General features: G+C 39.0%; 1 protein-coding gene across 1 annotated transcript in view; it reads left to right on the plus strand.

Annotated features, from left to right (window-relative positions):
- The first annotated feature begins 463 nt into the window (after positions 1 to 463).
- Positions 464 to 23843, plus strand: part of ice1 (KIAA0947-like (H. sapiens)) — a 38300-nt gene continuing 14920 nt past the window's right edge. The window contains exons 1-5 of the mRNA XM_067400849.1: positions 464 to 645; positions 1019 to 1077; positions 2771 to 2805; positions 3366 to 3384; positions 3851 to 3962. Of these exons, the coding sequence (XP_067256950.1) occupies positions 553 to 645; positions 1019 to 1077; positions 2771 to 2805; positions 3366 to 3384; positions 3851 to 3962 (318 nt within the window). The 5' untranslated portion in view covers positions 464 to 552. The remainder of the gene's footprint in view (positions 646 to 1018; positions 1078 to 2770; positions 2806 to 3365; positions 3385 to 3850; positions 3963 to 23843) is intronic.

The following is a 23843-nucleotide window of genomic DNA, read 5'->3' on the forward strand; positions in this document are numbered from 1 at the left end:
CAATTGCTACTCAAATCTAGCCCAAAACTAGCCCAGTCGTGTTTCAGGGGGGTCCCATGGCAAAAATCGCGTTTTTGGCGGGGTTTCTCTATTAAAATTAGAATCCCAGGGGCTAAATATCATGTTATTTGGGGTCGCTTCAGCCCGCGGACATGAAAAACATCCCGCAGCAACAGTGTAAAAGTAGCTCAATTCCGCGGGAAAACCGCGGACTTGGCAACACTGTTTGCACCCCATATTATGCCTAAATTCAACTCCATTATTATACTCCAAGTATATTAACGTATATCCCATTCATTTCACATTGTAAATTACATGTTATTTTATAAAGTGATGAACTTTGTATGAAATATCAACGTACAATAATTTAATTTTTTTTATGAAACCATGCCACTTTTTATTCAGGCGTCTACAGCGGGCAACTGGGGCCCTTGTGGGGTCCTCAGTCAACGTGCTGTGGAACGTTTGTATGCGCAATGAACTGATGGGCTTGTTTTGGTTGCACGTTTTTATATATTTGGAGGGACGTGTACAATTCCGCTGATATTATTGATGATGATGCCGGGGGAGAACCAGGCCAAAGCCGGAGGAATCGCCTCTGAAGCAACTTCTGGCACTTGTCAAAACTGTACTGTTTTAAATCAGGTGAGAAGTTTATTCCTCAAACTAACATTCTGTCAAGTAGTTATTTGTTTGCTTAATTGTTTACCCCAGTAATGATGGTCATGCCATGAGAATTAATAACTAATAATTAACCACATGAAGGTTGAGTGGATCAATACGTTATATATGTTGTTATATTACATCTGTCTTAGTCACTGTTGATTTTAATATACAGTCACATCGTATGAATGTGATTTCCAGTTAGTGGCACGCAATTGATTACTTGCTATTAACTTTTTAATTTGGTATTTAATGCTGGTACCAGTGTCGTGCTTTATTTTTTTGATGAATTGCCTTATTCGTGGTTCTGGCTGGTCATTACAAGTAAAGATGATGCTATATCTACATTTTCCAGAGCTTAGATGAATATGTGGCTGCTTTGTTAACTCTCAAGCAGAAGATCGTCGACACAGAGTGAGTGCATTATTTATTACTATTGTTTTTAATTATATTCAATTATATTGCATCATTCAAGATGTTTACCTTACAGCTAAATTTGCATGGCATCATTTCAGTACTTGCAAGGCAGCAAAAGAATTGTATGATAGTATGAATATTCTGACTTTGGTTTTTCTGCAGCATCAGTGCTGCTCTGTTGTCATGACACTCAGCATATTGTTTTCTGCCTATTAAAAATAGAAAATGTTCAATTTAGTATGCAAATAGATGCGAAACCCAGTTACTGAATTACTATGCCAATATTGCAGTGACATTTGAACATTGATCATTCAGTGGCAGAGCCATCATGTGGTTCATGTAACTCTCAATAGTTCTGTTCAATGCAAGATTCCCAAATTTTAACCCTTAAATGCATACCTCGGGTCTTTAGTGACCCAGGACGTCATTCACTACCCTCCTCCTCGTTCATTTTTTTAAAGTTAGGCATCAACCTTCTTGGTATTCTTCAATCAATTCATTATAAAGAATATAACAAGAAAAAAATCATAAAATTATAAAAGAATGCCTATTTTTGTATTCATTTTTGTAAAAATTGTATAGGGTCGCAAACGACCCGAGGTGTGTATGAGTGTACATATATTTTTTTCTGCACGACAATAATTGCATCTTAGATGACAGAATAAGTGCAATTCACCTTTATTCCACAAGGTGGCAATGTCTGATACACAATGCTGAAGTGACGACTCATTTAGACAGAAAACGAAATAATAAGAAAAACATAAAAAGGCTCAGCGTCACTGGATGGATCTGGTGAAGCTGTTAGCGAACGAAATATTGATTTTGAAGATGTTGAAAATTATATAGTTCTGAGAATGTTTAAGATCGCGAATGGGCTCATATTCCCCTGTATACCTGTGTCCCCTGAACACAATGTAGAAAACTGCGGTCTCTAGTCGCCACAAGCTCCAAAAACAGCAACAAAAACAAACTTGTGCAGTCTGGACCACGAAACATAATAAACAGTGCTCCAGCCAATAACCGACAAGAATGATTTGGGGGTGGAGTTTTGGGGATAGTGCACGTGCACATGAAGGGGGGTGTGTAGAAGAGAAGCATAAAGAGGGAAGTTCGAATTATGTGATCTTGATATGGCTGACACACGACCAAAGAGACGACGTTCTAATGAACACGTGGAAAATAAAAGAGAAAAAAGGAGAAGGAACGCGGAAAGTCCCGAATTTACATAGGAAAAGCCTTTGAAAGGTGGCGAGAACTCCGGCGGCAGAAGGGCTTCCAATCCGCGTTCATGACTGTTTCAGGAAGCACGGAGGGGAGGGGGAGGAAGAGGAGGATGAGGGAGGGTCTAGCTAGCCTCTGTTTTGTTTGACAACACTTCGAACGTCAACAGGAAGTTACTCCACCCAGGATCGCGTAGAGCACCTTTAATGTACAAAGAGTTTGAATTGAACATGTTTGTTAAATGTCCAAATTTAGTAATGGCAATTGAATTGCAAAAGTTATGTTAGGGTTAGGGGGTTTAAATGTTTAGAATGTTTAAAGAAATATATTTACATGACTTTTTTTGTAAGTAATGTAACTAATAATCAGGTTATTGCTTAATGGCAAACATGAACATGTTACTTGCTGACACTGTCAAATAAAACTATAACAGTATTGTCTTCTAGTAACTTTCACATTTTTATTTCAGCCGTCTCTTGGGTGAATACAAAGAGAAGTGTGATGATATCCTTTTTAAAGCTATATAGACAATAACATTGTTCTTGATTTTGGCGTGCTGTCTGTTGCTTTACTGATTCATTTTATTGTAGATTTGATTGTAGTTGTTGGGTACCTGTTTCATGCAACATCTCATGAGCAAGAGTACTGTTTGAATGTGAATATATTTGCCCAGTTCATTTTCCCCCTTATCCAACAAAATTGGTTACACAAAAACATAAAGTAAGTGTCAAACTTTTCAAGTTTACAAGCTTTTGTATTTGACTATATCAATGGCATATATCCTTTTCTGGTTCCTTAAAAATATTACTCTGGGTAATTTAATTATTCCGTTCAAGCTCCAATATGGGATTTCCATTTCCTATTCCATGAGTGCTAGTGAAACGTTCAAACCTGAAGTGAGAAAAAACACAGATACTCCAACTCTAAAAAGAAACTATGCTTGACAATCGCACTCTGCTACCCACTCTGTATCACTCACATACACTGGTCAGGAGCAGTGAACACAAAACTTGAAAATTAACATTTTTCTGAATCAATTTTTGTTTTCCTTGACAAAAAGTCACAGCTTCAGAAATCACAGAGGTAAGACCTTATTTTCTTTTCACTACAATTGTGTGTAATAGATTTACTTTTAGGAGACCTTTATTTTAAGTAGCTTATCAAAGTGATTTACAGTACACATTTACAAGGCTGTTACCAGAACAGGTGACTGAGAATACGCCATGCATGTGCACTGATTCCTCAGTATATGGCATACCCCTAATGACTGCAAAGACATTTTATTTATGTTGCAACTAAAGTAATGCAAAGCTAAAATGCTGCTCTACAAGTACATATATGCTCAGTTGCTACAGAAAAGTTCCTTAATACAAGCACAGGTAATTTGCCATGCAGTATAACATTTAGTAATTTAGTAACATAGGAGTTTTATAATGTGCACAATAGCCTAATTTTCTACAAAATAAAGGTGGTTGTGATTTAAGTATGTTGACCAACTAAATGTGTATTTGAAGAATGCCTTTGAAACATGGTGATGTGTTTTTCACAGAGAAAGCAGCAAACTGCACAGACAGCTGGATGAGGTGCTACTGAAGCTTGAGCCCTTGGAGAAACAAACAGTGGAGTATGAACAGATGAAGACAGAGCTGGAGAAAGTTAAGGTTTGTGTTCAACCACCCAAATGTCTTGCCTTCACTAGAGTTCATAATTCTAATATTTCAGTAATCACTACCAATTCTAGTGAAATTCCCTGATTCTCGTTGCCAAGTTCAATACAGGTTAAAAACTCCCCCCTTTATTTAAAAAGATAAATATTAATATAAACTAGGGCTGTCAACATTAACGCATGCAATTATTTTTAAATCCTTAAAATAATTTAACGCAAATAATACATATGAATTACTGAAGCACGTGAAATTGCATCATTAACAGTTTGTCATGCAGTTAGATCTTAGAAGTTGGGAGTTTATCACACTGAGCATCTACAATACCTGTAACCCTGGTAGACGCAAATTTCTATTCTAAATCTTCAACCTGATTCCGCTTCTCTATTTGCGATCAGATCATTTTTAGCCCCTAAACTGTAAATTTCAGTCCAGTGATCCAGTAAGCCAGTTCATTCAAACAATTAGTAAAAAAAACTGTGCTAATCTAAAGAAAATCAGGCTGATTACAGCAGAGATGGTAGATGGAATAGAGACTTGAGTTGTGTTGTCAGTGAATTATTCATTCCAGTGTGTTTCGATTTAATACACGACCTCTGTCATATTCTGTCATTGTTTCTGAAGAGCGTGAGCGCTCACGCATCGCGCTGTGTGATATAGGCCTTCAGACTGAACGGAACATCAAAACATCCCAATGCTGTATGGCCAGATGATATGCAAACTACGTTTCTAGGCTGGATAAAGCAAACCAGCATCTCGCTAGTAAAGTTTTGATGGATGAGGATTGCAATCAAGGTAAAAATGATTACGCTGACGTACAGGAATCGTACAGTAAACGTGCGTGAGTCCATCAAATTGATAAGCATATATTGTATGTGCTCTCTCGACGCACTGATTGCACATTGTATTTATGCACAGACACATTTCAGCACATTCACATTGTTTCCACACACAATCAGGATAATGTTTTTATTGGTGTATGTTGCTGTGTTTAGTATTTCTGAATGGAATCGTGTACTGTAGTAGGCATATGCAGTCAGGTCAAGGCAGTTATTTTTTGGCATCTCCATTTGGTTCTGTTTATTATTGAAACTTGACATGTCTAAAATATAAACAAGCTCAAAAAAGCTTTTTGCCGTTACACTGTACACATACTGTACGCTGAGTTCTGAAATTATTTTTTTTGTGCAATGTTTATTTTTTCATGGGTGCTTTGGTGTGTATAAATTTATGAATTAAATGGACTCATTTGTTTTGTTTTTGGTTGTTTGGTTTCCTTTTGGAGCCTCTAAGTCAGTGGTCTCAAACTTAATTCCTGGAGGGCCACAGCTCTGCACAGTTTAGCTCCAAACAGCTCCAACTCACACCTGCTTGGAAGTTTCTAGTAATCTTGAAGATCTTGATTAGCTGTATCAGGTGTGTTTGATTAGGGTTGGACCAAAACTGTGCAGAGCTGTGGCCCTCCAGGAATTGAGTTTGAGACTAGGGCTGCACGATTAATCGCATGCTATTCTCATGCGCATTTCGTCAGTAAAGCCGGTTCCCTGATTACCGCTAAATCGCCATCACCTGCTTTCAAATGAAGCGGCATTTAATAGACAGAGCCGTAGATCACTGAAAAGCCACGCAATATCGCGTTCATATCGCAGATGAATCGCCTGCGATAATGAACGCGATATTGCGTGGCTTGTCTGTGAACTACGGCTCTGTCTATTAAAAGGCGCTCCGTTTAAAAGCAGGTGATGGCGATTTAGCGGTAATCAGGGAACCGGCTTTACTGACGAAATGCGCGTGAGAATAGCATGCGATTAATCGTGCAGCCCTATTTGAGACCACTGCTCTAAGTGTTTCCATGCATTTTTAGACGTGACCTTTCTTTAGTGAAGCACTGTGGAGAGCCGCTTCTGGGATGCTTCTGAAACGTGCCGTGACGTCTGGTGTAAACACAAGCATTGAGTAGCGTGACTGCAGACGTGTGCAGTGTAAGTTAGGGGTTATATTTTGCTGAAACTTCATCGTCGTGAAGAGCGCAGTTCATGTGAACATGTGAAAGGCCACTATAGCTGCATCACCATTTCTCCAACTACGGGCTTGGCCACGGGTCAAATAGAAAATGCGCACTGCATTAATTGCACATTAATAAAATCAGTGCCGTTAAAATTAATTTGTTACAGCAACTCGGCTACGAAGTGGTAGGCCATGTAAAATCAGAGAGCGCGGTCAGCGCATGATGAAGTCACCAACTTTCTACAGACCTCCAAAGTTTGTGTGGCCTTCAGATTAGCTCAAGAACAGTGGGTAGAGAGCTTCATGGAATTGGGTTTCCATGGCTGAGCTGCTGCATCCAAGCCTTACATCACCAAGTGCAATGCAAAGTGTCGGATGCAGTGGTGTAAAGCACGCCGCCATTGGACTCTGGAGCAGTGGAGACGTGTTCTCTGGAGTGACGAATCATGCTTCTCTGTCTGGCAATTCAATGGATAAGCCTGGGTTTGGCTGTTGCCAGGAGAACGGTACTTGCCTGACTGCATTGTGCCAAGTGTATTGTTTGGTGGTAGGGGGGATTATGGTGTGGGGTTGTTTTTCAGGGGTTGGGCTTGGCCCCTTAGTTCCAGTGAAAGGAGCACTTAATGCTTCAGCATAGACATTTTGAACAATTGCATGCTCCCAGCATTTTGGGAACAGTTTGGGGATGACCATAAAGGTCCATAAAGACAAGGATGAGTGAGTTTGGTGTGGAGGAACTTGACTGGCCTCTACAGAGTCCTGACCTCAACCCGATAGAACACCTTTGGGATGAATTAGAGTGGAGACTGTGAGCCAGGCCTTCTCACCAATATCACCCGCCTGACCTCACAAATGCGCTTCAAGAAGAATGGTCAAAAATTCCCATAAACACACTCTTAACACTAGAAGTCCCAGAGAGCAGCCATTTGGCTTTTCTACCTATAAAACCCGCAGGACAGCCGATGGGCTGGAAGTCTTTAGGCTAATATCCTTAATCAGCTGTGAACAGTTGCTTTTGTTATGTAAACAATGTGGGGCCATGCTGAGCCACTTCAAGGAAACTTGTGTTTCACTTTGCCATCTTAGGGAGAAATCAACACATGTTTTTTTTTTTTTTCCTTTGTTGCTGAGATCTATTGATAAAAATAGTACAAAATAAAATAAAGAAACCAACCATTTGTACACATATTTACAAATAATATTAAAAAGTGAGTGAGTACATTCCAGCAATCACTCACAATCCTGGCACTGCCTGGCAATATATTATAAATACATTTTGTATATATTCATTATATATTAATCTTATATTTGAAATACATCATAAGTCCATTTTTAAAAGTGTTTGAAAGATGGGTTCAAGTGTACTACAAGTGGTAACTAAATACATTTTTCTATACAGAGATAGTATGTTAAAAGCACATTTTAGTTCAAATTCATGGAGTCTCAAAATAGCACAGTTGAGTACACTTAGATGTTCTTAAGATTATCTTAAGAAGTACTAAAGAAGAGCTTTTAGTATATTAAGTACAAAATAAGTGCATGGAAATAGAGCACTGTACATTATGGAAGTGTAAAAGTGTACTAAAATAAAGTGTATTTTACTGCACTTTTTTTTTCCACCTGGGTAGACACTCCAACACTTTCCGTTTGCATTAAGATTATTTTTATTACCACACTGGCAGATACTGATCATTTTACTTAAGTAAAATGCACTTTAGATCCCCCCAGGAAACAAGACTAAATATCATATATAATTTTCTCATATAGAAAATCCATCTTGATTTAAGATTTTTTTTAATTTTACTTGAAATAGGATAAAAAAATACTTAGTATGAAAAGCATTTTTGCAGTATGAATGAGTGAGTTAACTTTTTAAACATCACTTGCACTCCCTCATTTCAGGGTTAACATACTCAGAGTTTTCACTTAACCTCCTTTCTGAAACCGGCCCATGGTCAATCAAGTTCTCTGCTTTTAGCAGCCCTCCCTCCCCCACACATACAAACAAGCCACCAGCAACCATTCACACACACACCCCCAACCCCCCTGCAGATTGCTCAGGTAATGACCATATTTACACATGAATTGATGCTAATGATAGCCAAAAGACTAGCCAGTTAGCATCCACTTGGCTAAAGGAGGGTTACAAATCTCTGGGACTTCTAGTGTTAAACCTTGTGGAAAGCCTTCCCAGAAGAGTTGAGGCTGTTATAGCTGCAAAGGGTGGGCCAACTCCATATTAAACCCTACGGAATAAAAATGGGTTGTCATTAAAATTCATGTGCACGTAAAGGCATGCGTCCCAAAACCTTTGGCAATATAGTGTACATATTCCTAATATTGTGTTGGTCCCCCTTTTGCTGCCAAAACAGCCCTGACCCATTCAGGCATGGACTCCACTAGATCCCTGAAGGTGTGCTGTGGTATCTTGCACCAAGATATTAGCAGCAGATCCTTTAAGTCCTGTAAGTTGCGAAGTGGGGCGTCCATGAATCTGACTTGTTTGTTCAGCACATCCCACAGATGCTTAATTGGATTTTGATCTTGGGAATTTGGAGGCCAAGTCAACACCTCAAACTCGTTGTTGTGCTCCTCAATCCATTCCTGAACTATTTTTGCTTGGTGGCAGGGTGCATTATCCTGCTGAAAGAGGCCACCACCACCAGAGAATACAGTTTCCATGAAAGGGTGTACATGGTCTGCAACAATGCTTCGGTAGGTGGTATGTGTCAAAGTAACGTCCACATGGATGGCAGGACCCAAGTTTCCAAGCAGAACTTTGCCCAAAGCATCACACTGCCTCAACCAGCTAGCCTTCTTCCTATAGTGCCATGTGTTCCCCAGGTGAGCGATGCACACGCTCCCGGCCATCCACGTGATGTAAAAACAAACAAAAAAAGTGATTTATCAGACCAAACCACCTACTTCCATTGCTCCGTGGTCCAGTTCTGATGCTAACATGCCTACTGTTGGCGCTTTTGGTGATTGACTGGTCAGCTTGGGCACCCTGACTAGTCTGCGGCTATGTAGCCCCTATACGCAACAAACTGCTATGCACTGTGTATTCTGACACCTTTTTATCAGAACCAGCATTCTTTTTTTTTGAATAATTTGAGCTACAGTAGCTTGTCTTTTGGATCGGACCACAAGGGTCAGCCTTCTCTTCCCATGTGCATCAATGAGCCTTGGCCACCGATGACCCTGTCACTGGTTCACCACTGTTCTATTCTTGGACCACTTTTGATAGATACTGACCACTGCAGACCGGGAACACCCCACAAGAGCTGCAGTTTGGAGATGCTCTGACCCAGTCATTTAGCCATCACAATTTGGCCCTTGTCAAACTTGCTCAAATCCTTACGCTTGCCCATTTTTCCATCTTCTAACAGCTTTTGAGGACAAAATGTTCACTTGATGCCCAATATCCCACCCACTAACAGATATCAGTGTTATTCACTTTACCTGTCAGTGGTCATAATGCTATGCCTGATTGGTGTGTATATATATATATATATATATATAATAAATACTTATTTCGGGTTGACAAGATTTCTCGTCGAGGTGAAAAGCTGTCTCATGATATTGCCATGACAGAGTGTGAGGGTGAAATTAGGATAGAATATGCCACTGCTATATTTACATTACGTTCGTTTTGGTTTTTATATAAATAAAAATTTTTTTTTACTTCGGTTGGATAACTGTCGCTTCAGTTCCATCCAGCTCATCCAACACAAGCTCATCGTAATTAGTGCAGCAGGAATCAGAGTTCAATGTTCACTTGATGAGAGTAAATGAAAAGATGACTGACAAGACCATGGCAGAGGACTCGTTGAACAACAAAGCCTGAGCGTCTGACAAATGTCTTATCTTGTAGAATGCATGCTCAGCACCACCGCTCCCTATTCACAGAGTATGCGCAATTGCGAACATGATTTCAGTACCCCACATTTTGAAATCCGCTCCCTGATGCATGCAAATACCTCCCAGTATGAAAACTATCTTAGGCTGGGCTGTGTAGTTGTAACCATCTCTCAGCTCTGTATCATGCTTGAAGAAAAAATTGGTCTCTATTTGATGACTTTGACTATGGTTGCACTTATTGTTTTCTCCTTAAGACTGAGAGAAAACTGTTATTCATTTTTATTTGTGCTGTTTTTATTTCTATGATCAGTTTGTGGAAAGGTTCAGTTAGGAGGTCAAAAGTTGTAGTAGCTCATAAATGATGTACAGTTCTAAGGTCTGAAGAGACTCCTATGAAATCATGCAGGAGAAAAACCAGTCAGTTGAGTTTGTGGCAAAACCTTTTTACAGTGTTTATTTTCTTTTACTGCATACTTCATACTCAGAAAGTACAACTGAAATGACATTCATTACAAGATGATTAGTTAAAACATTTTTCAAATGCACTTGCAGGCTATTTTTCTAAAAATACTGTGTAAAAATCTTGTTCTCGTGAACTCTGTCTCGTGTCTCGTCTCGTGATCTAACTGTCTCGTCACACCCCTGTATAAATATTAAGCAGGCTTGCTGTGATAGTCGTTGTTACCAATGTTACACAGTGTTCGGCTGTACACTAATTACTTGCCCACTGCCCCACTGTCATTTTGCTTTTTTTATAGAAATAAAAACCATTTAGTTCAGTTGGACAATGAACACTACAATTATAAACTAAAATTGTCACTTCACTTTTGTAAAAAATATAAAGCAAAACATTAAATGTGCAAAAAAAGTAAGCTACTAGCATTTGTCAATTTGCAGCAGCAGCAGTATCGTTTAATTGCCTAGTCTCACACATCCCTAGCCAAAAAAAAAAAGTTTCGCATTTTCTCGATCTCTCTCATGAGTAACGTTTTTTTTTTTTTATTATTATTGAATTAAAGCCCCGAATAGGGATGGGCATATCAAGCAAATAATATTCGATAATCGTTGGGAATTATTCAATTATTATTTGAAAATCACACCCCTCCCCCGCAAACACACACTCATGTATAGGCTACACACACATAAACGGCGAGAGAGTGGGGGAGAGACCATTCACGCTCAATCTTTTTTTCACAGCCATTCATAAAGGTGTGGAGCAGAGCGAGTGTTTTCAATTAATTCCCAAGTTGAGCTTCCATATGAATTAACTGAAAACACTTGCGCTAGTGGACATACACCATTATGAACTTGTTCGGCTAACGCTGAATTGAGCAGACACGTTTAGTTTTTAATTGTAATGTTTTTTTTCTTACTGAACTAAATGATGGTGCCACGGTGATGATACTCATGTTGCGGCTGAACACTGACTATCGCAGCAAGCCATAATGATTTTAGGCTGCCTAAAGGCGTTATAACATATTGTGAACAGCCTGAATGACGGCACTTATATGAACATTAATTTTAATGTCTCTTTTATGTCACGCAAGTCTAAAGTGTGCATATGAGACAATGTGTTCTTCTGTTGTCTGAGAGTTGATTAACAGCTTTTAGGTGTGCACCACTCTCTGGTTGCATGAATGTGTCACCACCGCATCAGCAGCGAAAGCATGGGGAATTTTTTAAAGACTATAATATTCGATAGATTCGAAGACACAGCATATTCAATATTCTAGAATTAAATTGACTAATCGAATACTCGGAAAATGTGACATCCCTAGCCCTGATATACTTGCGGTGAAGTTATTTCACTCTTTGCTTAGAAGTAAAAAAAAAAAAAAATTTGAAAAACTTTTTACAGCTCTATAGTGGTGAGAAAAGTGGTTAAAGGGGACCTATTATGCAAAATTTACTTTTTGGTAGACATAAACCCTATAATGATAAAAATCCAACCACTCCTTTTTTTTTTTTTTTTTTTTTTTTTTTTAATCCCCATAAATCATAAGCAGTTTCTCAGAACAAGCCATTTCCAGATCCCTGGCAGTGTGTCACATTAGACACAGGCCTCGTCAACGAATGTTGACAGACACTGCCGTTTTAACATAGAACCGCCCTGAGTGAGTTCACAGCAAGTTTGCAGAGTCCGCTATTGCTGCACTGACGAGAATGTCTCCCAAGCATTTTAGATGTTCTGTAGCTGGTTGGATTAATCCGCATAGCTCTCTCCATTTACTCACTAAATCTGAGCCGCTGAAGACGAGGTGGATTAATTTTGTTTTAGAAGAAAATGCTCCCTCAACTCAACCGAAATTCATTTATGTCTGTGCAAATAATTTCACACAGGATTGCTTTGTGAGCGAATGTCAATACAAATGGACAATACAAAACAATGGTTGTGCTAAAAATGCGTTACTCATGGATGGATCAGTAAACTGTTTGTGATCCATCTTACAGCCTCCAGAGTGATACTGGATATGGCATTAATGAAGGTGAGAGCACTTCATTACAGTTCATCTGAATTGATTTACAAATATAAAGTTCACCAGTTTATTAAGCACTACCCAGAAAGGCATAAGGTCTTTATAAATTTGTTTACTGTTAGTTGTAATGAGTGTTTCTGTGTAATTTACTGTGTATGTTGATGATAATGCAAGGGAGAGAGGGAGAGTGTTTATAGATAATATTTTAATGCAAACTTGCACTGTTTTATTAAGCTCTTACAATGATTTTCTAGAGTGAAAACAGTAGGGCTGAAACGATTCGAGTTACTCGATTAACTCGATTACAAAAATTCCTCAAGGCAAAAACTCTGCCTTGAAGCCTCGTTTAATTGCTATGACGCACACTATACACGCAGGGATCTGATTCACACGGACCGTTGTTCAGTGTTCTGGAAGCACACCATAGCATGTGACATTTTGAATTTAGTTGCCGCGATGGCGGAGAGTAAAGATAGATATGTTTAGCTTTGATGTTTTTAAGTAGTAAACGTATTCACGTTCAATTGTAAGAGAGTATAGCCTAAAAAAAAAAGAACCCCTTCTCACACACCCACACACACACACACACACACACACACACGCATGCACCCTCATCTCTCTGTATTGTTGTCTAACTGTATTGTTATATAATTGTTGGCACTGGCACTTATAAACACTAAATAGGTAAAAATTGCAATAAATAGGCTTAGTTTTTGGGCTTCCGCTCTGGCGGGCGTACGAATGGCAGCATAGATAAACGAGCTCCCGACTACAAAGTTGATTAACCCTACATACCTAACTTGAAATTGGGAAAAAACTGAATTCAATAAGAACAGGGTATTGTTAGGCATAAAAGATGCCCAAAAAGCAAAAGAAAAGTACGTTGAATAATACTGATCGACCTGTGGAAGATGAAGACATATCGTCGCAAGCTAGTTGGAACATGGAGGATGACGTGCAACAGGACGCTAAAGAGAAAGACTATAATGCCAAGTGCGCCCAAATACTGAAGGAACTACGCGATTTTAGAAAAGATAATAAAGAACAACTTCATGCGGTGAGAGAAGATTTGAACAGTATTGTTAAAAGAATGGAAGAGGCAGAGGAACGGATCGACTCGGTGGAGACCCGATTGCAAACATCGGAGGAACTGCTAATGGAGTTAGCAAAACGTCAAGCTGAAGTTGATGGATTAAGAGGGGCGCTCAAGGCGTGACAATGTCAGAATATACGGGGTGATTTAGGGCGCCGAGGACAACGCCCTATCGATAATTAGCTTTGTGGAGTCTTTACTCGAGAAAGGCTTGGCTCTCCCCTCGCCAACAGCGCTGGGAATTGAGAGGGCGCTTCGCGCACTGGCCGCTAAGCCTCCCGATGGAGCTCCGCCTAGATCATTCGTGGTCAAGTTTGCAAGGTACCATACAAAGGAGGATATAATTAAACGAGCATGGCAAGCGAAAGGGTTTGAATTCCAAGGAAAAAGGGTTCACCTAGACAACGATTACGCCCCAGAGGTACAGAGGAAACAAAGAGAATACGCAGCAGCAAAGGCGGCGTTACGGGAGAATACCATCCGATTCCAGACGCCCTTCCCGGCCAAGTTGAGAGTACACTACAGCGGCGGGACAATGACTTACAACTCGGCACAGGAGGCAACGGAGGATATGGTGAAGAGGGGGTTGCAGGTGAATTTAATTAAAAATCCCGTCTCCATCATGGAAAGAGTAAAACAGCAGACTTGGCGAACAAGCGGCGAAAAGGGGAGAGAAGACGTTATGCAGGATTAGTTCACTTTTAAATAAACTTTTGCTTATAATTTACTCACCCCCATGTCATCCAAGATGTCAATGTCCTTCTTTCTTCAGTCGAAAAGAAATTAAGATTTTTGATGAAAACATTTCAGGATTTTTCTCCATATAATGGGCTTGAATGGGCACCAGACCGTTCAATGTCCTAAAGACAGTTTCAGTGCAGCTTCAAAGGGCTTTAAACTATACCAGACGATACCAGACGATGAATAAGGGTCTTATCTAGCGAAACGATCAGTCATTTTAAAAAAAATTAAAAACGTTTACGTTTTATAAGCACAAATGTTCGCCTTGCTTTGTTCTCGGATGAGCGTTCGTGACGTCACGTAATACGCAATTACGTTGAAAAGGTCACGCATGACATAGGCGGAAGTACAGATTCGGTGTTTACAACTTGAACATGCAAATACTAACCCTGAGTCTCGATCAGCTCCCTAGTTACCTAGGTCGTGAATCAGTATGAAAGTGAATGTGGCTGATTCCCTGATCAGTGCCCTGACTACTGAACTAGGGAGCTGATTGAGACACACGCCGTTTACAAAAACAAGGTAAAACAACTAATGGTTCTTCCATCCTGTGTTGTCAGTACCATCAGACTGTCATACCCTTCTCCATCAGAACAAAAACACCTCTAAAGGGGGTCGCACACCGGACGCGCGAGCTCAATTTTGACTCGACTCCTGATAGAAGAGCTGCACAATGGGAGTGTTTTACGTCAACAGGGAAACATTAAATATGCTTTAATATTTCGCACTGATGTTAGTGTACATGGACAAATGGCACAACAAAGCAAAAAGAAAGAAAAGGCTACGTTTATTATACATTTTTAGACTTTATTCAAGCTGTTAAACTAAGAATGTAAAACTGATGCATCTTGCAGCACAGGGTGAAGTCAGTATGTACATTAATGGGAAATATAATATACATTTAATTAGGGCTGTCGCGGTTAAGGAATTTCCCTTGCGGTATTTTTGAGTGGCTCAATAGCGCGATATGCGGTATTACCGCCATATATAATATAATATAATATAATATAATATAATATAATATAATATAATATAATATAATATAATATAATATAATATATGAGAGAGAGAGAGGGAGAGAGAGAGAGATAATCAAGGAACTTTGCTGCCGTTCCATGGCTGCAGCAGTGCAATGATATTACGCAGCGCCCGTGAGCCCCTGCTTGCACAGGGAACGTGCCTTGCAACCATGGAGACGTTTGTGAGAGACACTGCGTAATATCATTGCACTGCTGCAGCCATGGTACGGCAGCAAAGTTCCTTGATTATTACGCCTGAATGAGAGTATAGTTCCTAGCCATATCAGCCTAGAAAATCGCAACTTTTCATTTTCTGTCGGTCTTAGTACACGATTTAACTACAGAAGAGTCAAGTTTTAAATAGGAAAAATATCAAAACTCTTTGGTCATTTTTGAGCGCGATGCCAACGGTCTAATCAGATTCAATGAACTATGCTAAGCTATGCTAAAAGTGGTACCGCCAGAACCGGAGATTGGCTGAATGGATTCGAAAACGGTAAAACTCAACTGTTTAACTCTAGGGGAGTTGGAAAATGAGCCTATTTTCAAAAAAAGTGGCGTGTTCCTTTTAACGGGTGTGCGGCTTGTGATGTTAAGTATACAGGAGGATATTATACACAAGAGAATCTATGCAGAGTATTAAACCGATTTAAAGCTATGACTTTTAATGTAAATGGATTGGGCAACCCCATTAAGAAGCAAAATCATGACTAAATTGAAAAAAGAGGAAATAGAAGTAGCTTTACTTCAAGAAATCCACTTGTCACAATCTGAATATGATAAACTTAAGAAATGGAGATTTAAGCAATTTTCATCATCATGCTCTCAATGTTCTAAAAGAGGGGTGGTAACATTAATATCTAATAAGCTACATTTTGAGTGTATACAAGAAATAAGGGATCGAGAGGGTAGATTTGTTTTGATTAAAGGATTTTTACAGAGAACCATGGTTACGATTATTAATGTGTATGCCCCACCCTTTTGGAGTGGAAATTTTACAAACATATCTTTGAATTGATTACGGTGGAGGCAGAGGGCACTTTGATCCTGGGGGGAGATTTGAACATTAGACTTAATCCCTCCTTAGATTCATCTAATCCTCGCATATTTAGGCAAAATAGAACAACAACAAAAAGTGAAGTTAATGATGAAAGATTTGGGGCTTCAGGATGTTTGGAGAAAGGTGAATCCGTCAAAAAGGGACTTTACTTTTCTCTCAACCACATTCTTGTTATTCCAGGCTTGATTATTTTTTTATGTTTCAGAAAGATTTTTTATAGAGTGTTAAATTGTAAAATAGGAGTAATGGACTTGTCGGATCATACCCCAGTATATTTGGAAACAATTCTAAGTGAAGAAAAAAGAGAAACCTCTTTGAGGCTGAATACAAGTATTTTACATCCTATGAGGGAACAAATTAGAGAGGATATAAAAAATTATATGGATGAAAATGATAATGGGGAAGTTTCTCCTATAATTTTGTGGGATGCGCTAAAATCGGTCTTAAGGGGGAAGATTATTGGATATAGCGCTAATTTGAAAAAGAAAAGGAATGAACATTTAAAGAGACTACAGGATCAGTTAAAGGTGCTGGAAGATAGACACAAAATTACTTTGAATACAAACTTGAAAATAGAAATGAATAAAAAAAAAGAATGAAATGAATAATTCTTTCAAGTGAAATAAAGAAAAAAAATGACATTTTTAAGGCAGAGTTACTACGAAGCTGGAGGCAAAGCATCCAGACTATTGGCTTATAAACTAAAGAAACAAGAATTAGAAAATACCATTCACAAAATAAGAGATCCCCAAATAATATAGTTTGTAAACTGGACACTATCCAACAGGCCTTTTTTGTTATTTTACAGCCAATTGTACGCTCAACCCAAAGTGGATGAAAAATGTCAGATTTTCTCGATAAAATAATTTTTTACCAGAACAAATTTTTGACCTCAGAAATAACAGAATTGGAAATTAAAAAAGCGATTTCGAACTCTAAATCTAATAAAGCACCAGATGGCTTCCCCTCGGAATGGTATAAGGAGATAAAAGATCTCTTGATTACGATTTTGAAAACCTCTTTTAATTATGTCTTGACAACTGGAATAATACCTCCCTCATGGAATGAAGCATCTGTTTCCGTGTTAGCTAAAGATGGAAGGGATAGTTTGGAGTGTGGAAGCTATCGCCCTATTTGTGTGCTTAATCAATATTATAAAATATTTACACATATTTCTAAAAGACTTGAAATATTCTTCCTCAGATAGTAAGCTTAGATCAAACCGGTTTTATTAAACAGCGACAGACACAGGATAATATTCGTCGAGCATTGCATATAATTGATCATGTAGTTAAAAATCAAAGTAAGATGTTATTGATAAGCCTCGATGCAGAAAAGGCATTTGATCGGGTTAATTGGACATGCTTGTACAAAGTATTAGAAAAATTCGGGTTCCACCAATCATTCATAGAAATAATTCAAGCCCTAAATAAATCTCCAAAAGCGAGAATTAAAGTCAATGGAGCTCTATCAAAACCATTTGAATTAGAAAGAGGAGCGAGGCAGGGGTGTTCAATAAGTCTGTTATGCTTCGCTATTTTTATTGAGGCTTTAAGCCAAGGAGTTATTCAGAACAGTAATATCACAGGAGTAAAGATGTTTGGTCAAGAACATAAAATCTCGCTCTTCGCAGATGACGTTTTAATTTACCTGACAAATCCAGATTCCTCTTTATTTAACCTATTATCTTATTTGGATTCATTTAGCGCTGCTTCTGGATACAAAATCAATATTCCTAAAACTCAGATTTTTTGTTTTAATTACAAGCCCAGTCAGATAGTATCCTCTAAATTCCAGTTAAATTGGGACTTGGATTATATAAAATATCTAGGGGTGAATATACCAAAAGATTTATCAAAACTTTATGATGTAAACCTGAAGCCCCTATGCCAGAAAATAAATAAGGATATTAGGAGATGGGATTTACTTCCAATTTTGAGCTTTGAATCACGCATTGATACGGTTAAAATGAATATTTTGCCAAGGCTGCTATATTTGTTTCAAACACTTCCAATCGCTATTACCGATAAGTAGTTCAAAGACTGGGACAAATTAATCTAAAAATGTGTTTGGCAAGGTAAACAGTCCAGGTTAAAGCAAAGGATAAGGGGGTCTGTCTCTGCCCTGTTTTAAAGACTATTACACATCAGCCCAGTTGAGGACCCTGATATGTTGGTGCAACATAGATTACCATGCTAGATGGAAAGAAATAGAATTAAACATGTCTAGTGATCGTCCAATTCAGTCTATACTTGGAGACAAAAAAATAATTAAGGAGCAGATCGAAAGAGTCAATCAGTGGATTTCTTTACCCTTAAAACTCTGGTTAAGATTTATAAATAAAAACAACTGGCAAGAAGAGATTAAAGTATTGAGATGGGTGGCTCATGACCCTGATTTTTTTTACCCAATAAATTAGATGGAACATATAAAGGCTGGCCTGGGCTAGGCATAACGTCCTATAGTGCATTTTTCAGTAAAGGGTCTATAAGAGACTTTCAGTCAATCAAGAGACAATATCAGGTAGATAACAATGACTTTTTTAGATTTTTGCAAGCCCGTCATCACATACAAGGTTTCATGACAAGAGAGAAAAATGTCTTTGATTTACCTATTCTTAAGATTTTCATCAAGGTCTAAAATTGCTTTCGAGGATTTACAAGGACCTCCAAGAGTTAAAAAATAAAAATACGGTTAGTATTAAACAAAAATGGGAAAGGGATTCAAATCTCTCAATATCTGATGACATTTGGTCAAAACACTGTGAATTTCAATGGAAAATCACAGTTCAAATACATGGAGGTGTTTTGGATGGAAGAGCCTGTGCATATGTTATTACTCCCGCACAAAGCTCTCATTACAAGGGCACCTCAAGTTGTTGGAGAAACTGCGGGGCCCAGGGGGCGAGCCATTTTGACTTGTTTTGGTCATGCCCATTGTTAAAGAATTTCTGGACTACAATCCAGGCTGAGTTGTGCTCTATCTTCAAAATGCAAATGACATTTAATTGGGACAAACTATTATTTGGCTTTTTGTACACAGTAGACACGAATAAAGAGACCAAACGTATATTTGGTATGTTGAGTTTAGCAGCACGGAATGCTATCACAACGAAATGGTTGACTCCAAATCCCCCAACATTATGCTGAGTTCAGACTGCATGATTTTAGCCCCCGATTTTGGCTCGCCGACAGGTTTTGAGAAATCGCCGACAAATGCCCGAAATCACTGTCACTCGCGTGAACGAGCACCGATTTGCCTATCACGCAGTGTGAATGAGCAAAGACGCGAAAACTACATCGGCGATGACCGACAGCCAATGAGAGAGCAAGATACAGAGCAGCGGGGGAGTTCGGGGAGGAGTTATAGACCACAATATCAGCAAGCATGGCTTCATTCACATAAACATTACAATTCTATCAAATGGAAACAAAACACAAACATTTGCTTGACCATCCGCAACAGCAGCACATTGAAAAGTTATGTATTTATAGGCTAGTGACAATGCCCCAAATTTTTGAGATACCCCTACCGAAGGTAGAACTAAACCCAACAATGTTTTTCCTCATCTCTAAGGTGTCCCATATATGAAATGGATTCTTGGCTAAAAATATTTCACTGCTAAGATTGTTAAATTAACAGATATTGTTATACACCCCAAAACCAAAAAAAAGGACTAAAATATAGCCTGTCCGTATGGGAATTAAGGCATATAAACTAGTGCAGATCAATCACACAAGCTCTGAGAGCTTTGAAACTTGACATGTTTGTAGTCAGGAAGTTGATTAAACTACTAGAAAAGACTGGATGTGAATAACTTGATGTATGGAATAAATAGAGACATATAAACACATACCTAAAATAAGCGGACATGCAAAAATTGAATATTTATGCAGAATGTTTTCATTTACTTTGTGTTTGCTTTGCCAGATATTATCATAGAAACACATATGATGACTTGTTGGAAAGGTGGGGTTGTGCTGAATCCAACAATATCAAATATGTAAATATAGCATGACAAATCAGGGTGTTCTGTCACTCAATGTATGATGTGTCCAAAATGAAAGAACACTGGACAAAATAGTCTCAAGTCCAAATCAAGTCCAAGTCCACATTATGAGTGGTGAGAAGAATGTTGAGAAATTCATTGTTACTGCAAAGTATGTTACATTAGGTAAGTGCTGATCTATATTTATGATACATTTAATAATTATACATTTCATAAGGCACAGTATACTATACAATTCATATGAAACACAGATCCAATTGAATCAGGTTAACTCTGGAATGAAACACCTTTATTAAAATATGAATATCCACTTGAATTTTGTTTTGGTCATTACTGAATAATGGAAAATAATATTGTTAGCTTTTGTCTGTCCAGACCAGCAGTGGGCAGATGAGCCTACACTACTTACTTCACCCCATTGGTGTGATCTTTAAGTAAATAAGAACAAGATATTAGATATATTTTAGTTTTTGATTGGTCTAGTGAGTTGACTACTGTTAGGCTAATGGTAGGATCCAGCTAGCTACTTGAATGTCTTTATTGATATCTTCATAACCAGACAAGTAAATCATTACAAATATTATGTCAAATGAAAAGGCTGACCTAGCCTAATACAAGTAGCTAAATAGCTAGTTGTAGCAACTGCTTAGCCTAGCTAAAAAAAATACTTAGCCCTCTGACTAATGTTGCATGTGTAATTCAACTTGATTTGCATTTCAATGAAAATTCTGAAATTTATATCATTTTTCCTTTTCACTAGTCTCTTGAATTATGGAGAATGTCTTACAGACAATGGATCCAAAGCTTTGTATAATTTGTGGGAAACATTTTGAAAAGGGCAAGAAAAAAGATCCCTATGTCCAAAACCCCAAAGTAGAAGGCCTCCAATGCATACTTGCCCTTGCTCAGCAGAGAGATGATGTCCATAAAACTCTGGCTTCATATACAGATGACATACTTTCTTCCAAAATCAAAGTTTAATATCATATATCATGTAAAGTGAACTACTGCAGTAAGACAAAATCAGTGAGCAGCAGCAAGTTGCAATTGTTGAGTGTGAGAGCACATCTGCACCAAGAAGGCTGAGTAGGGCTGATACAACATCATTTAAAATACGGAAAGATTGTTTCATTTGTGGGAAGGCCAACCCTAGACCAGAACCTCTGATAGCCATTTCGACTGGTACAGGCGCAAGTACCAGAGACAAGGTCCTTCGGGCAGCTTCTGAAAGGCTTGATGAAGATGTACATCTTCGAATTCTTTCATGTCCAGATCTCTTTGTATATGATGCCAAATACCATAAAATGTGCCTTGCACACTACATCTCTGAAAGAAATATAGCAGCTGCCATATGAAGAAAAGAATCAGAAAAGCAGACCAATGTCAATGACAAAGCCTTTATTAAGCTCACTGAAAACATTGATAAAACAGTATTGTCCAAATATATGAAAGTGAGGACTCTCAACTCTTTGACTGATAGCTATGATAAAATACTAAAGACCATTGCTGTGGAAGAAGATGTGTCCATAGTTCAACACAAGAAATATAGATCCTGGAAACTAAGGGAAAAGCTGATACAGCATTACAAAGACAGGCTTGTATTTGTTCCACGTCCAGGACAGTCAGATCTGATCTGCTCAGATAGTATGACCATAGGTTGTGGACTGAGGGAAGCTGTTAAACTCACAGAAATAACAGTAGACTGTGAGACAACACTTTCACAGACAAGTCAGAGTCTTTCCAAAATCCAAATATTACACAGAGCTGCAGACATATTGAGGAAAAGCATGGAGCAGTTAGAGCACGACAGTCAGGTGGTGTCTACATCCCAACTGGCCTCACTGGAGTCATTGAACATGGAATTGTTGATGCAGCCATCGACAACTTTGACCAAAATGAAGACACCCTGGATGGGAAGCGTACAACTCATGCTATGGCGTCTGGCAAAATCAAAAAGAACAAAGAGCTTCCGGAAGCCAGAGAAAAGAAACCAGTGTGTAACCTTCAAGGATATGAAAACATCAGTTGGAGTCAGCATATCTATAAAGGTTCACATGGACTCAGATGTGCTTTTTCGAAGATTACTGGCTGTCTCCAAGCAAAGAGAGGTGTCCATGGAGACTGTGATGTCTCACGAACTTGTAGCTGTCCCACCCTTTTTGTTTTATGATGATGGAAGCATGAGGAAAACAACAAAAGCTGACCTGGCCAAGACACTTGAGGCTGTTGTTGAAGAGACGCAGCAGCTGCCAAATGTTAAAGAACCATCAGGATATATCATTGATGGCATGGCTCTTCTACAGAGTCTCAATGATTCAGCCTTTCAAACGTTCAATGACCTGGGTGAGTGTGTCTGGAAAAAGATCACAACTTTAATGGGAAAGGAAGGTAACAGCTGTGTCGTTCTAGTGTTTGATAGATATGACCACCAACACTCAGTCAAAGATCTTGAAAGACAAAGAAGAGGCACCATTCACACCAGCAGCACAAACACATATCATCACAGGGAAAACAAGTGTTCCAAACTACAGAAAATACCTCAGGATCAGCAGAAACAAGGCTGCTCTATGTAACTTTGTCAGCACCTACATCGCCAGTACTGGGCCAACGAGAATTTCTTTAGGGAACACGATCATCTTGGCAGGTGGCTTTGAAAATGGTCAGGAGGTTAAGAGGGTTAGCAAGTCAGGCTTTGACTCCTTGAAAGATCTTTACAGTGACCAGGAGGAGGCTGACACAAGGCTGGTGTTACATGCAATAAACCTTACAGTCACATTCTCGTCTAATTGTCAAATGTGATGATACAGATGTACTAGTTTTGCTTCTGTACTATTCAAGCAATAGGATGTTTGGATCCTTAGCAGTGTTTATGTACTCTGGACATGGCCTTAAGGAAAGATTCGTCCCTATCTGTTCGATCACTCAGAAGCTTGAATTAGTGCTTTGTGAGTGTTTACCTGCATGCCATGCCCTCACGGGTTGTGACACCACAGTTTGTACAGAATTGGGAAGGCCACTGCCCTCACAAGACTGAAGACCCATCTTTGTGAGTTACAGGAAATTACCAAATTTGGTCTCTCTGGTAGCCTGGAAGAGGCTTTGCCTGTGGCAAGAAGGTATGCCCTCCTCCTGTATGGCCAAAAGAAAAAGGTGGATGGGCATCCTTGCACCAACCTGGATGAGCTTAGCTTACGCTAGCATCTACCACAGATTTGTCAGCAGCAAATCTACCCCAACAGAAGATGCCTTCCAGCAACATGTCCTGAGAGCCTTGTACCAAACAGCAGTGTGGCATCACAGCCACCTGGCCAAACCTCTGGAACCCAGTTGGCAGAGGATGAAGGCTCAGAGAAGATGAGTGCATTGAACCTGTGATGTTCCAGAAGGCACTAGCACCTAAAGAAGTCAGAGACATCACCCACCTCTACTGTAAAGATGGAAACTGCAACAATGCCACAAAATGCCAGTGTCTTTCAGTGGGCTTGACCTGCACAGAGTTTTGCTCTTGCCCTTTCCCAGACTGTCCAAATATGACCCACTTTGTCACTGATGACAATGTGGATGAGTGACAGTGGTGTGTTGCAGTTGTAAAATCATGGGGGCTGACCTCA

This window comes from Chanodichthys erythropterus, chromosome 2 (assembly GCF_024489055.1).
Source record: "Chanodichthys erythropterus isolate Z2021 chromosome 2, ASM2448905v1, whole genome shotgun sequence".
NCBI classification, from domain to species: Eukaryota; Metazoa; Chordata; class Actinopteri; order Cypriniformes; family Xenocyprididae; genus Chanodichthys; species Chanodichthys erythropterus.